The sequence below is a fragment of the Momordica charantia genome (genome assembly GCF_013281855.1).
Source record: "Momordica charantia cultivar OHB3-1 chromosome 8 unlocalized genomic scaffold, Mcharantia_2.0 BLBB01000008.1, whole genome shotgun sequence".
Classification (NCBI taxonomy): domain Eukaryota; kingdom Viridiplantae; phylum Streptophyta; class Magnoliopsida; order Cucurbitales; family Cucurbitaceae; genus Momordica; species Momordica charantia.
This window is the reverse complement of record NW_028275166.1, coordinates 150,138-165,504: the sequence shown is the minus strand read 5'-3', so window position 1 is coordinate 165,504 and position 15,367 is coordinate 150,138. Positions and strand designations below refer to the sequence as shown.

Sequence of the window (15,367 nt, the reverse complement as noted above, 5' to 3'; positions counted from 1 at the left end):
CATTTTTTTAAAAAAATCACTAAACTGAACGTTGAAGTTGCTCTTCGTAAAATTTAGTTTTAACTGTTGAAAATGCAGAGCTTATCGCTTTAGCATGAAGATCAATGATGTTGGCTTTTCATAGGCCACACTTATCGAATGTCTGGTTGATGGAAAAATGTGATATTGAGAATATTTCATCGGTTCCTGTTTCTAATTGTTTTAGTGATTTTTGACGACGCATTTAAACCTTATGAAAGGTAACCTCACCAAACAGTTCCAATTCAATCAGTCCACCACTTTAATATTTTTAATTATCATTCTCATAGCATAACAAAAAAGATACTATGTTCCGGCGGAACAATGTCTAACGAGCAAGAAGGGGAAATTTTGATATCAAATTTTTTTCGTTGCAAAATGTTCCCATACGAATTTGTGCCTCAATGACCTCAAATAGCCGTGGGCCGTGGCAATTGGCATGACTGATTGATACTTTCATGGTTTCTATATGCATCAAAGAGATGAATGGAAAATGCTTTTTAACTATCATGATCCCCAATATAGGGGGAAAAGAAAATAAAGCTCCTCATACAGAACTTTGGTGTATGCTCTACTCCATTATTACCTTTGTAAATAAAGATGAATTGTTAAATATTTACACTATAAACATATATGTGATGTGTCAAAATAGCTTTTGATACAATGTAGACACCCCCGCTGGCCATTCTCTATAAAGGCCGGTAAGCATTATATTCTCCTTCTGTTGTCCACACGTGACTTCTTGCTCACGGGTCCAGCTTGCAGATGTTCACTGCTTGATTGAATCTAAAACACAAATAATAAGCAATGTTTATATTACAGTTTTCTCACATGTTGAAAATAAACCATAACACAAAGGAATTCTATCACCTGATCAAGCTTTTCCCTGACGAGATGTACAGTTTGATTCATAGATTCAGATGCGAAGTAATCCTGTACACTCCGAGAAAAAAGTCACATTTTTAGCCAAAAGAAAATCTACAACAGGCTACCCAACAAGGACGATAACAGAAATAAAAATAAACAAAGAAGTAAACGTCAACAAATGTTCAATCCATATCTTCACCCAGAAACGGAAGATTCAAGACGATTATCAAGGATGATACCTAAACCTTCCTACCCTAGACCCAACCCCTAGTGGCATCAACGACTAACCATGCCACCAACAGGTCCTTTAGAAAAACATTCCTAGTTTTAACAAGACCATGATTTTATTTTAAGATTTCATAAGAAAATGTCAAGGGGGAAAAAAGGCAATTCGGTAAACCGTGAGTTTGCACTCCTTGAATGGAGAAGGCAACTTAAAAATCATCTATGTGATGAAACAAAATTACCTTTCAAATAATTAGAGCAGGACCATAATGAGAGCAACACATTATTTGTAGACCCTAGAAGTCTACAATGGCAATCAACTACTATAAGAAAGTGGGGAGTGGTGTAGGAAGCAAGCAATTATATAACTAGCCTAATAGCTTATTTTGATATAGTTAATTAGTTATTTTTTTATTAACTAAATTGTCAATCTGAGTAAGTTAACTTAAATTTATTAGACAATTAATCTTTCAGGATTTTTAGTTATTTTCATTTTCTTGTAAGGTTAAATAGCCCACAGTTGGATTGTCTTAGAAAATTTTTCAAAATTAAAGAATTTAGAGTATAGAGAGTTTCTCTCATTTTGGGAGTTTTCCCTTTTTTGTCATGGATTTGACTTAATCACGAAAACTCATTGCATTAGTTTGGAATCAGAACACTTGGCTGTTCCTAAAAGGTAGGATGGCCATAAATGATGGTTGGAGTTTAGATACTGGAGGTGGAGTGAGCACAATTTGTTAGATTCACAGACTAATGAAGTATTTTTTCCATCACCTCCATACTCATCTTCTTCACCACATCATCAAGACCAGTCTGGATTCAGAAAATTATTACCTCCACACTCGGATGCAAAACCACATCCTCAAACATTATACACTTCAACGTTCCACAATTGATCCACCAAGAGGCTCTTGCTTCATCTAGATAAAACCAAGGCCCCTACCCCCAGTTTCCACCAACCGGCTTAATACCAATTATGTTTCCAAACCACGTCATCTTCATCATGGATCCACCACCAAGAAGCTATTGCTTCATATACACGGGTATAAAAATCAGTGAGTGCTGACACTAAATCCCACTACCTTCGAATCTTCAAATCCAAATTCGATGGAAAGTCTCCAATGCATCATGCTCATTTCTCCAAGGTGTAGTTGGACCTCTTTCCACCCCTCTTTGCCTGAGATCACCAAAATCCCATTTCCAAAGGGGGAAAAAAGGTAGGGGCATCTGCCCTCTTGAACATATTGTAATGTGATTCATTGCACACTTGATTGAATTTGAAGAAATTGAAAATTATTTTAGAGATAGTTTTGAAGAGGTAATCGAAATTGATGGAAATATCTCCAACAATGAATTTGAGGAAGAATCTAGAGTATGAAATTTGATTTGAATATTGATGCTTGGGTAATTTATGAGGCAATTCCAAGTGGTTCGGTGATTCTTGGCAAGAGAAAAATGATGCCATTTGCTTTAAATATTTTGGTCATACAAATTTGACCCAAAATACAAAACAGATATTTGAAGTAAAGATTCTTCCAACTCATAGAACTATGCATTGATGAGAATCTCGAAGCACCAACAATTGAAGACGTTGCTATCGAAGAATTGGTGGCAACTATATTGTGTCTATTTCTATTAATGTACTAGTTGAATTCTTGAATACCAAAATGGAGTGATAAAAACACAGAAATTTAGAGCACACCTCATCGTACAGTCACCTATATACCTATTACTCATGCCAGACAAGGCAGGTCATAGAGTCGATAGTTAGTATTGTTAGCCCACTGGCATGACTAAGTTGATATCAAATAACTATGGGTAGTTATCTAACTAATTTGGCTGAAGCAGTAAAAGGGCAAGGATTGAACGGGGAAAGAAAGGAAGAAGGGAAATTATAATAGGTGGTAAAACTAGTTTCTACATTTGCAAATATGTCACACTTAAAAATCATTTTTCAATATGATAATTCTTCTATATAACTTATATACTACCATTTTTCTACAATTGATAAAATATATCAATATACAATATATTATTGATATACCATTTTTTATTTCTTTAGAACAATCGATATACCATTTTTGTATCCTTGATAAAGTCGATTAGTGATGTACCAATATAAAGTATATGACTGATATACTATTTTTGCATCATGGACAAAGTATATCATTGATATACCTAATATAAAGTACATCATTGATATAGATATACCACTAATATTTTGTAAAAATGGCCAAGTTTGCTATTACTGCAAAAGCCAAAGGAAAAATCTGGAGATGGTTGGGAGAGTCTAGACTTTCCCAAATGCCTGGAAATTTTTGTGCCCAATAAAAAATAAAGGAGAAACACTCTAGACTTCCTAATTTTGTGCCTATCACACTTGCATGAGCCTTCCAAAGTGATCATGGAGCCAGTTGGATTGAACTCCTCATACCCATATTGCAGCACAAGTATTGAAACTATGTTCAAATTTCATCATGTAAAAGAGAAAACATGAACTAAAAGAACACATGAATAATAATTGTCCCCTAGCATTGTTAATAACAACTATAACATAAAAGATGACATGAGAAGGGAGGGAAGACAACTATAATAACAAACCTGGTCGGAGGATACTTTTGTCATTTGAGAAACACGTGGGTTGGAAATGAGTGCTGCATCTCCATAATTCCTACCAAGAAAAGGACAGTTAAAACAATTTTGTGAGTTTGAAGAAACTGCAAATTTTCATTTGTTTATACCTCTTTTCAAGAGAGTACTTCTGTTCAAGGGCATAATGAGAGTGTGAAGGATTTGAAAGATCTGTGGCAGTTGATCTGACTGAGGATCCCTTTGATCTTCCAACTGATATCAAAATTATAACATGCTTAAAAGTGAACTAATTAGAAGGAAACACCATTTCCCTATTATAATGTTCATTTCTTGGATTTTTAAATTAATGCCTTCCACATGTACTCAAAACAATATCTCCCTATTATATGCATAAAAAAGGCCAAAGCTACATTTCACACACACAAAAACTTACGATTCAATCGTGCTAAAACTTCTCGTCTCCTGACTTCTAGCTTTTCTTTTGTATCGAGCAAGCTTTCAAACTCAGGAGCATAAGAGACTTGCAGCCGATTACCAAGGAAAACAAACTCATCCAATTTTCTTTTTGCAAACCTAAAAATGAAATCATTATAGTTCAATTCTTTTACAGTTGAATAAAGAGCATACATGATTAAGAAATTTTTGTCCCGGGGGGGTCGGGGGACTCTAGCGCATGCTTTTAATCAAAAGATAACCAACTAACCTGGCATTGTTAACCAAGTGAAATTTGATAAAATAAACATCCGTAAATTCATCACATTCTTCTGCATCCATTGGTTTACACCTGACAGAGTATCAAATAAGATAAAAGGAAAATATGAGGCATACGAGCTGTTATAGATTTTTCCAATCTAGAGAGGGAAATGAAATTATTAGAAGCTAATCCAACAGGGAAAACATGAAACAATTATATGCCGTGACCGGGTAAAGAACTATTTATGCCATTGCCGGATGGCTCCAGAGGCCCCTTCCAAAAAGAAAAGAAAGAACTATAGAAAATTTCTCATGAGTTGGAAAATTTTGCAACGGACGGTATAACAATTAACAAAGGCTTTCAACATGAAATGGCAATACATGTGGCTACTGAGGCAAATTAACATAGCAGGCTAAAGAAAAAGCATGTAAAGACGAGTCTAAAAGAAAACAAAAAATGAAAGTCATACTCTTCAACGTTTCCGTAGGAGGAAAACAATTTGAGCAAGTCATCTCCGCAACCCAATGCCGGAACATTCCTCACAATCAAATACCTGTTGGATTTCACAAAGAACAAGTAAATATGAGCAAGTCATAGATCTTCGATTCTGCAGAGGAGAAATAACAGAGGCGGAGCATAACCTTGACTCGTCGCAAATCGCATAGACGCGAACCGCAGGGGGCTCATTTGTGTAGCGAGGCATCCCCGTACAAGTTGTCGTCTACAAATTCCAATTTTCTGACTCCGATTTTCCACCTTTTAGGTTTAGGCACGCACAAATTCCAATACAGATTCATTTCTGCACTCTTATAAAAGAAATTGAATTTTTTTTCTTTGACTATATATACTGCAGTTGCGAAGGAAAAACGTAAATTGGGGCAGTTTTAAAGTATTTAAATTTTATAGTAATTTTGCTTGCATAGCATTAAAAAATGAAGACGGAAGGTTTATTGGTTAGGTTTGTGTTGTGTTGTGTGTGTGTGTGTGTGTTTGAGATATTGTGGTGGGTTTTTTCAGGTTGTAAAGGAGATAGAGTTCTATAAATTTTAAAGGACAGAAAATAACGAATATCAATTCAAATTATAATTGACAATCTGGTGTATCGATTTCCGTCGATTTGATTTCAGAAACATAATTTCAAATCGGTTTTTCATTTGACGGGACTCAGAGGGCGTAGTGATCCATAAATTGTATTTAAAATTTTGGTGTTTCGAGAAGTAAGAAATTAAAAAATTAGGAAAATAATAAAAAGGAGGATGAAGTTAGTGACAAGGAGAAAGAGAAGGTAGATGGAAAATGGTGAAAGATAAATAAGGTGCTTCTGCTTCAGGTGGTAGAATCAGAATTGAATCTAATCGAAGTCTGCACGCACCATCCCAATACATGTTACACCATCTTCTTATATTCATTTTCACATCATAAAAAATGTTGTAATTTATTCCAACAAACAAGCGAGAAAATGTTCCTCAATATAAAACCACATCCTCATAGTCTAAGAAAACACAGCTCCGTTTAGTTTATCACGATGCATAACAAAATGGTCACATGTTCAAAAGTTCTTCTTCAAGGTAACCCTGGGACCAGGCGCCTTCAGTACCTGTGGGCCAACTTTTCCTTCTCCTTGTACTGCTGTGCATACCTGAATCAAAGAAAAACAACAAGTTCATAAGCGAAACATACATCTCCACATGTTTCATCAACCATCGCCACATTTTCCACCAATCAGTCAACTAATACAAGTCATTAATCTTATAAGTCGTATAGGTATATGCAAGTGATGCTTCAAAGTTCAATCAAAGATTAAGGCGACAACCTTCAACTAGGTTTCGTCTCATGCCAACACTGCATGATACTTATTTTATATATTTGATGAATGATAATACTTCAGAAAAACATGTTCATCCAACTATCATATCAAGTGCTAAAATTTTCTTAAATACAGTGTTTTCTCATGCAGGGTGATGCCCATTTCATCATTCTGCTACAAAGATGTCATTCTTACGTCTCACTTAAATAAAAGCATGAATTAGTCATCACGTTATCATCTAAATTTGAATTTTAGGTTAATTTTTAAACCTCTCGCCTGCATTTGATTTCTCAATCTTGCATGAGGAAGGTATCCCTTAGTCTCTATTCTTTACTACATTGCAAAAATTAAAAGCTCCACCTTATGTACTACAGAAGTAATTTTGCTAACCAATGATAAAATAGCATGAACTTAAAATAGACCGAAGTAACTCAAGGTTATTGCAGCTAGGATTCACTACAAATGGGGGAAGAGTGATTGCAAATCTGATTGACATGGCCTGGGAAAATTTTCAGTCAAGCAAGGCAACGCCTATACTGATAATAAGATCAAAAACAGAAATAAACACTTGCAATTAAGATCACGGGATCACTCACCCAAAAAATAAAAATAAAAACAGTCACAGACCTTTCTATTCCGTTTCAACAAATTAAAACAATCAACCAAACCAGAATGCGCAATAAGATGATACCAATTGTAACTGCTCAGTTCCAGAAGAAAATTTCGTATTCATGAATATTGAACACTTTCTATCTTAAGGCTAAGTCCAGCAAAGACCAACTCATTACCAGGTTTCCATTCCACGTCGATGGGATTATGCATTTTCTACTTTGAATCTCTTTAAGAGATATCTCATCTAAATTAAACCCGATCAAGTGTTATGAACAGATGAAGCTAACGAGATCGTCGAGAATCAAATGAAAAGCGTGATATTTTAAAAGATTTGATAATAGATTGAAACAGGAAGGTGGAAACTATACAACAAAAGTAAACCCTAAAGTCGAAATTTCAAAAGTAAGAAAAATATGGAAATGAACAAGGAATCAAAAATTACGTGTAGGTGCCGACGACGGGAGTAACTAGAAGGACGGCACTGATCCAGTTCTCGGAGATCTTGTGGTGAATCTTGCCGGTCAAGTCGTTCCATAACCCTGTCATGATCTTCTGCTGGAATGGCGATAAGGCGTAGACCACAGCCTTCATCCGGACCGGTTGCTTCCCCATAGCAATCCTAATTCTTCAACTTCGAGCACGGCTATCGAATGCCTCAGACGATTTTGATGAAGATGGCGGCTTCTCGATCGAATGGGGTTGATTCTTATGCCAGACTCTTGAAACTGGGTACTTCAATACTAACTCTAACCGTTGGATTTCTTTCTTATCGGACGCTTGAGAAATCGTATTGCGTTTGTTGCATCTAAAAACTAAAAAAATAAATAATAAATAATAATCGAAGTGCAAGTTGTTTTCGTTTCAACTGTATATTTTAAATAATATTTTCCACTGTACTTAAAAAATAATAATAAAAATAAATAAATAATATTCTCCACATAAATTTAAAATGTATTTTGAATGTTATAACGAAAATATTATATGATATTATAATAATTTGTATTTTATTTTGAGAAAAAATAATTTGTATTCTATGCTATTAAGATTAAACCTAAGGAATTGTATTGGGTAGCAAATTAGTTTTATATATTTAAAATATAGTACCCATTTTTTACATTTTAAAATATAACAAAATTTGTAGATTTCTGATTTTGAATATTTCAGTATTCCCAAGTTATCCTTTACAGACATACGAATATCAAATACTCATATCAATAGTAGTATATTATACATTTATATTTTAAATATATCAAATACTCATATAATAGTATATCACATACATATCCAGGTATATCATAATATCATATCAATAGTATATCGGACGTATATCAGATATATATTACATAAAAATTCACATTAGGTATATCAGAATATCATATCAATATTATATTATACGTATATCAGACATATACTATATTTAATAGTTTTTTGTTCATCGTTGGGATTCTTCTTCACAATTTAAAGTTCAATTTTTTAGAATTTCAAAAAATTCATACTGTATTTAATAGGTTTTTTGTTCATCTCGTTATTCATTCTATTTTAAATTAGTAAAGTGTTTATGTTCTTCACTCTATTATAATAGGAAGTATATCAGTTGAGTATATCACATTGATATACTAAATATAAGATATATTTTAGGTACATCAGTGTTATATCTGATATATATCATGACTATATATCAGTGATAAATCAATAAATGGTAAATCATATAACGATATAAGAAGTTATATAAGTGGTATATGAGTTGTATTTACCAACAATTCCAACATGCAGTCACATGTTATATATACCAACAACATGTAATCACATTAGTTGTTCATTTTGAACCGAAATTTCGATTTCAAAAACAAATTTTTTTCGTGGAACATCATATATCATAGTTTATATCATTGATAAATTGGAAGTATATAAAGTACATATTAAATATATATGAGTGGTAAATCAATGATAAATCATATATCAATATTATATTAATGATAAATCTCATATAAAAAGTTATATCAGTAGATATTATAGTTATATCAAAAGTAAATTAATTGTATATTAGATGTATTTCAAATATATATTAGACATATATCAAGGTTATATCAGTGGTAAATTAATCAATAGTAAATCATATAATCATATAAAAAGTTATATCAGTAGATATTATGGTTATATTAGAGGTATACAAGTGATAAATCAGATACCTATCAAATATATCAGTGTTATATTAGTGGTAAATCAATATATGGTAAATCATATAATCATATAATAATAGTTATATCAATAGTATATTAGTTGTATATCAGTGGTAAATTAAAAGTATATCAAATATATATCAGATATATATATTAGTGGAAATCGAAGGGAAATTGAAAGGTAGGGTTTCATAGGCTTCCGCATTCCGCATTTTAGACTTATTTTTAGGTTTCTTGTGCTTGGGATTGGGTCTGCAGACAAAGTTGTCATTTAATATGTCGACCTCTTTTTTTTTTCCTGAAAAAAAGTGCTATATTTGAAAAACCAAAATTTATTGTTATTTTTATATTTGAAAGTCCCTTAAATATTTGTATTTAATCTGCAAACTTATTATATTTAAGAAATAATAAAAATATGAAAATTTTCATCCGAAAAATAAAAAATAAAAAAAATTGGTGCACCATTCATCCATTAATAAAATTGATCTAAGCAATAGTATAATTACCCTCGGTGGTAGTTCAATTAACTGAGATTAGAAATTTACCAACTTAAACATAATTAGTGAATTAAGACACCTATCTCTTACGAGAAAATTATTAATTCAAATTTTCACTTCACATGTTATATTAAAAAAAAGTGAGAGCTATTTGATCAAACATCATCAATAAATTGTATTTTGTATAAATTGTATTTTGTATAGTGGAGACAATAAATCACTCTACATAAATTGTCTATGGTCTGTCCAAGTGAGAAGCCACCACTCCAAGTAGATTGTATTGCCATTTGGGGCGAGACTACAACTATTAGCTAAATTAGGTGTCTTACAAATTGTATCCCAAAACTTTAAACATATTTCGTATGGCATAGAGATTGACAACTTCACACCAAATATTTCAGTTTTGCATTTTTTTGTTTAAAACAAATGGTGATGCATTGAGATAATCCGAACTTACAACCCCTTACAAATAATGGAGATGTTTTAAGAGTTATGCTAAGTGACTAAATTAAAAAAGTAACTTGATTTAAGTATTAAATGGCTTTGTATCTATATGTTTTTACCATGCTGAGTTTAATTTTTTTCCCTAATTCAATGAAGTTCGAACTTGTTGGAGGTGATTTCACATGTGGCATATCACGCTATCATATGTTATATCGTCTCGGTCGAACCGACCTCCCTGGTAGCCAAATCGATCAGGCTTACTTGGAATCCTGTTCCATCTGTTGGTTGAACCTATTCCTCCACCTCGACTCATCTCATCTTCCGACAGACTTCACGACATCACGCTGCATTTCACGGTTACCTTAAAGAGCTGTTGAGGCCTTATCGGGAACATGGTCGGAGATTTCCTCTATAAATAGAACTCATTTTTTCATTTCAAAGGGACGCGAATCTTAAATTCTCTTTCAAGTTTGGTTTCGCCAGATAAAATCATCGGAGTGTGTTCTGTTTTGCAGGTCACTAGTCTGGTTCATTTCTAATTCATCATTCGAGTGGCCCGTAATACTAAACTGAGGGTCACACAGTTGATCGATTTCGTAATTCAACCGAACTTATAACGTTTTAGTCAATGTGCTTTTAACCTGTTCATTTTCACACTAGTAACCTTAAAGCTCCTCATTGCTGTCGTGGCCACCTCCATTCAATAACTGGTGACATAAATTCAAACTATTTATTGTGTATATAAAGCGTAATACTATAGTAATCTCACAACTTAACTAAATAAATTAACTGAGCTCCTAGCACAAGTCTTGTACTCTGCGACCAACATCGGAACCGAGTATTCTTTGATCCTCCTTGACCAAACCTTTCTAAGTTCTAGAGCCATTCTTCGGAGAAGCTGAATCTGTGATGCGAAAGGCCAGGAAATTCGCGTCCTTCGGCCAAACCATTACAACTGTTACATCTGAATTTGTACCCACAGCTTCACCAGTTTATTTAGCACAACCGTATTCGTGTTTGGGTGCGCATTCTCGTGATCGTGATGTAATTTACCTTAAAAATCGAGAAATCGATAAACTTATCAAATTGGGCAACCTTAACTCTGCCATTAAATTGTTCGCTGAAATGCCTCGTCACGACGTTGTTACCTACAATTTGCTAATAACTGGGTGTCTTCGCAATGGACTTCCAGAGCGCGGATTTGGGTTATACAGCGAAATGGTTTCTCGAGGGATTAGAGAAAGTGCGTCAACATTTACTTCAGTCTTGGGCACTTGTAGCAACATGGATTTTTACAAAGAAGGAAGTCAAATTCACTGCAGAGTGGTTTTTCTTGGATTTAGCTTGAATTTGTTTATTTGTAGCTCTCTAATTGATTACTATATGCGGGTGGGCCTTGATATCGTAGCTTTGAAGGTGTTTGATGAATTGCCACAACGAAATATAGCTGTTTGGAACTTGTTGCTACGTCGGTTTTGTGAACTGGGTCAATTCGAAAAGCTTCTGGAATTTTTCTCGAAAATGCAATTGGAAGGCCCGGATCCAAATGGACTTACTTTTTGCTATTTGCTTCGAGGATTTGGTAACGAAAGGCTCTTAGACGAAGGGAAGCAATTACACTGCCGCGCTGTAAAAATTGGATTGGTCGAACCAAATATCTTTGTTCCAAATGCTTTGGTGGATTTCTACTCTTATTGCAGAAGTTTAACAGAAGCAAAAAAGGCATTTGAATATATTCCAGTAGAGGATGTTATTTCCTGGAATTCGATTGTTGCAGTTTATGCGGACATTGGTTTCTTATCAGAAGCACTTGATTTGTTTTCTCGGATGCAGTTTTGGGGGAAAAGGCCCTCAATTCGGTCGTTAATGGCTCTTCTGAATTTATCCAGTCGGACAGGGAATATCCAGTTGGGGAAACAGATTCAATCTTGTGCTCTGAAAATGGGTTTTGGTCACGAGAGTAGCCACCTTCAATCCGCATTGATAAATATGTATGGAAAATGCCTTGATATTGAGAGTTCAGTGGCCGTGTATAGAAGTATTTCTGTGAGAACTTTGGAGTGTTGTAACTCTTTAATGACATCTTTATTACACTGTGGTGTCATTGAAGATGTGGTCGAGATGTTTGGATTGATGATTGACGAGGGAATTGAACTTGATGAGGTTACTTTGTCCACAACATTAAAAGCATTATCAATGGCTTCTCCATCAGACTTGACCAGCTGCAGATTGCTCCACTGTTGTGCCATAAAATCAGGCTTTGAATTTAATTCTGTAGTTTCTTGTTCTTTAATGGATGCTTACTCAAGATGTGGTCATGTTGAGCTTTCTTGCAAAGTTTTTGAGGAACTCCCTTCCCCAGGTGTCATTTGTTTCACCTCAATCATTAATGGATATGCCCGAAATGGAATGGGGAGGGAGGGTATTGAAATTCTCAAGGCGATGATCCAGAAAGGCATGGAACCTGACAAAGTGACGTTCTTGTGCGCATTGATAGGGTGCAACCATTCAGGACTGGTTGAAGAAGGAAGATTTGTGTTTGAGTCAATGAAAACCCTTTACGGAATTGAACCAGACTGGAAACATTATTCATGTATGGTTGATCTTCTAGGTCGTGCAGGCCTGTTGGATGAGGCTGAAAAGTTGCTGCAAAAGGTGCCAGAAAAGGTCAACAGTGTGATCTGGAGCTCCATGTTAAGAAGTTGTAGAATCCATAGAAATGAAACAATCGGAAGGAAAATTGCAAAGTCTTTGGTGGATCTCGAAGCTGAGGATCCTGCCATTCTTTTGCAGGCTTCAAACTTCTATTCTGATATTGGAGAGTTTGGAACCTCAAAGCAACTTAGAGAAGTTGCATTGACAAAAAAATTGGTAAGAGAAATTGGTCACAGTTTAATAGAGGTAAGAAGTCTCTGTTAATTGGGTGCTTCCACTTAGCAGAATCAGCAGCTCAGACAAACTGTCTACAAGAGCTTCACATTGATTCCAGGAGGTTTCTTTCTTGGACCTTTGGCAGGCACGTTAAAGATCACTTGATCTTTACTTACGCTGCATGCTGATTCCAAACCATGTCATTCGCATTATTCCTTGATTTGCAGGTTTTTTGTCATAATTTTGTTAAAGTTGGAAGATTTTAATTCTAAATCAATAGTTTGATTGCATGGAATATTTGAAGTTCACATTTTTTAGGTTAAGTTTTTTGTCAACGGAGGAAATGGCAGGAGATAATCTAAATCCCAAATAATGTATGCCTACTGGTTTAAAAGTTCACCCATCCTTTATTTAACTTTTTTCTGTGCATCATTTTATTTTTAACAATTGGGATGCTTTTACTAGTCTAATCCATAATTTCTGTAATTTCCTCTGTATTTTCGTGTTTCGTGTTCTTTTCACCTTCCGAAGAGTTTGTATTTTGAACAATTTTTGGTTCCTTTTCCTACATCAATGAAAAGTTCGTATCTTGTTAGGAAAAAAAATTCACCCTCCCTTCTTAAGCGGAGGCTTGTTGGAATGTAACTCCATCTACTTTTAAGCCAAGCTATAAATAATACAAAGACCTTTTGTCCAAAGTGCGAGTGCACATAGACACACAGACGTACTTTATATAACACTTGCATGCATTACCTCTTGCAAACCAGTATGACGAAATTCCAGAATAAATTATGGATGCATATGTCTCATGATGTCCTTTTTTTGCTGTGCTGATAATTACTTATGCAAGATCTAGATGGTGTAATATATGACAGCTTACATCGACTTTGGCATTGCTCAGAATCTTGAAAGCTTGGACATGGATGAACTAAAGTAAACTGGACCTTTCTGTAATGCCATCATGGATGAGCGAATGTCATACTTGAGGATAATTTTGGAGCTGTAGAGACGGGGTTCCTGATTATACTGAGGTAAAAGTACACGTCCTAGTATCTATAGATAGGTGCAATTTAGCGGTTGGACTTATTTTTCTTCAGTAGCTTCGTATGATTATCGAGGTTGCACCTCAGTTACAAGGTCGTGTCTTGCGAGTGGTAAATATTTTCTCCTTCCTCTTCTTTGATTGATATTAACAATCAATCCTATCCATGTCAGGCTTTTCAAAGCACCGACATTCAGTTACTGAGTCAAGGTTTACCCATGCATGGACAGGTTAGTTATCTATTTGATCTGGAAGATACAACAAAAGCTAGCAACTACTTTGTGGTTTCGTTGTCCAACCTATTATTACCAATGCTCATCATTATATTTTTGTTACACGTGTAAACTTTAGTTCGATGGGGAAAAAAGTGTGGCTGCGACTTGATGTTTGCTCAATGGAGTTGAATTGCAAGGACGTGGTGTCATTGATGGTTCAGGAAGCAAATGGTGAGCATCATTATCCTGTAAGAAAAGAAGACAACTAACTTCCCTGAAATCCAACATTTTTGTCCGAATGTTTAATATTCCCCTCCCTTTTAATTCGCAGAGGACTATCTACAGCAAAGGTATCTCTTCATAATCACAACTTAGTTCAAAGAAAAAGGATGAATCTAATTGTTGAATTGGGCCACCAAATAGAAGTAATCTTGATTTGAGGTGTTGACCATGGATTCAAGCTCTAACTCAATGCTAAAAGCACCATCTGCAACAGCCACAGATGCGATTTGTCATGATCAGGTCTGAATCCATGCAGATTTCTCAAGAGTACATGTTAGAGACGCGACTGACAGCTAATGAAATTCACATCTCTGGATCGACCAAAGCAGTTGGTACAGCAAGATTTGAACACGTCCCTGTACTTCTGAAATTCTTATAATAAGAAATTTGGTGTTCCTGACCGTATACTTGGCTGTGTGGCTTGGTGGAAACTGGAACTAAAATGAAGCAGAGTTTGCAACTAAAATGAAATTATGTCACACGGCATAGGATTGCTACTAGAAACGGTTAGCTAGACATTGCATAAACATGATACTATCTAGTAGTTGATTAACGTGGCTAGGCTAAGTGACTGACATGACTAACTCATCAACCAAAAGATTGGTTAATTACATGTCTAGAATATAATAATGTCGAAAACATTTAGCCATAAATAATAGTAACGGAAATTCAAGCGATCTGTCAATAACGAACATGATCTGAGCACTCAAATGAAAATCTTCGATTGAGTGGTGATAGAACTAAACAAGTTAAAATAATATGTTACTGTCAAATAGTCTATCGATGGGGTGAGCAGAATTCTGTTATGGCTTGAAGACTAGGTGACAAGCGATTTGGTTTGAAATGCGCTTGAAGATGCATCGTTGTCCTTCCATGTCAAATTAGGCTTCAATTTATCAATGTGAACAAAGGTAAAAGAGTAGATATGAGTTTGTTAGATTTAAACTTAAACAACATTACTTCACAAAACTTAATTTAAGGCCTAAGGACAACAAATACGACAAGTTTAAGAGGAGATATA

At 34.8% G+C, this 15,367-nt stretch overlaps 3 protein-coding genes across 7 annotated transcripts; 1 reads left to right on the top strand and 2 right to left on the bottom strand.

Moving 5' to 3' along the window:
- Positions 1-501: 501 nt before the first annotated feature.
- On the bottom strand, positions 502-5,363 carry LOC111005197 (uncharacterized). Its single transcript, XM_022276624.2, has 8 exons — positions 5,038-5,363; positions 4,866-4,949; positions 4,406-4,486; positions 4,136-4,275; positions 3,852-3,954; positions 3,712-3,781; positions 889-951; positions 502-804 (listed from the first exon to the last, which is right to left on the bottom strand). Exons 1-8 carry the CDS (start codon positions 5,097-5,099, stop codon positions 727-729), a joined length of 681 nt encoding a protein of 226 aa, XP_022132316.1. The 5' UTR covers positions 5,100-5,363; the 3' UTR covers positions 502-726.
- Positions 5,364-5,696: 333 nt separating this feature from the next.
- LOC111004551 (cytochrome b-c1 complex subunit 8-1, mitochondrial) lies at positions 5,697-7,554 on the bottom strand. The gene is made up of 2 exons (XM_022275590.2): positions 7,258-7,554; positions 5,697-6,035 (listed from the first exon to the last, which is right to left on the bottom strand). The coding sequence occupies exons 1-2, from the start codon at positions 7,425-7,427 to the stop codon at positions 5,987-5,989; spliced, it is 219 nt and encodes a 72-aa protein (XP_022131282.1). The 5' UTR covers positions 7,428-7,554; the 3' UTR covers positions 5,697-5,986.
- A 3,171-nt stretch (positions 7,555-10,725) lies between these two features.
- LOC111004572 (PPR superfamily protein) lies at positions 10,726-14,751 on the top strand. Of its 5 annotated transcripts, none has more exons than XM_088127113.1 (6): positions 10,726-12,807; positions 12,877-12,952; positions 13,709-13,838; positions 14,023-14,079; positions 14,201-14,295; positions 14,396-14,751. In XM_088127113.1, exons 1-3 carry the CDS (start codon positions 10,846-10,848, stop codon positions 13,714-13,716), a joined length of 2,046 nt encoding a protein of 681 aa, XP_087983239.1. In that variant the 5' UTR covers positions 10,726-10,845; the 3' UTR covers positions 13,717-13,838; positions 14,023-14,079; positions 14,201-14,295; positions 14,396-14,751. The 5 variants fall into 5 exon arrangements, with proteins under 5 accessions (XP_087983239.1, XP_087983237.1, XP_087983238.1 ...); XM_088127111.1 differs by having other exon boundaries at positions 12,877-13,034; XM_088127112.1 differs by having other exon boundaries at positions 12,877-13,034; positions 14,201-14,312.
- The last annotated feature ends 616 nt before the right edge of the window (positions 14,752-15,367 follow it).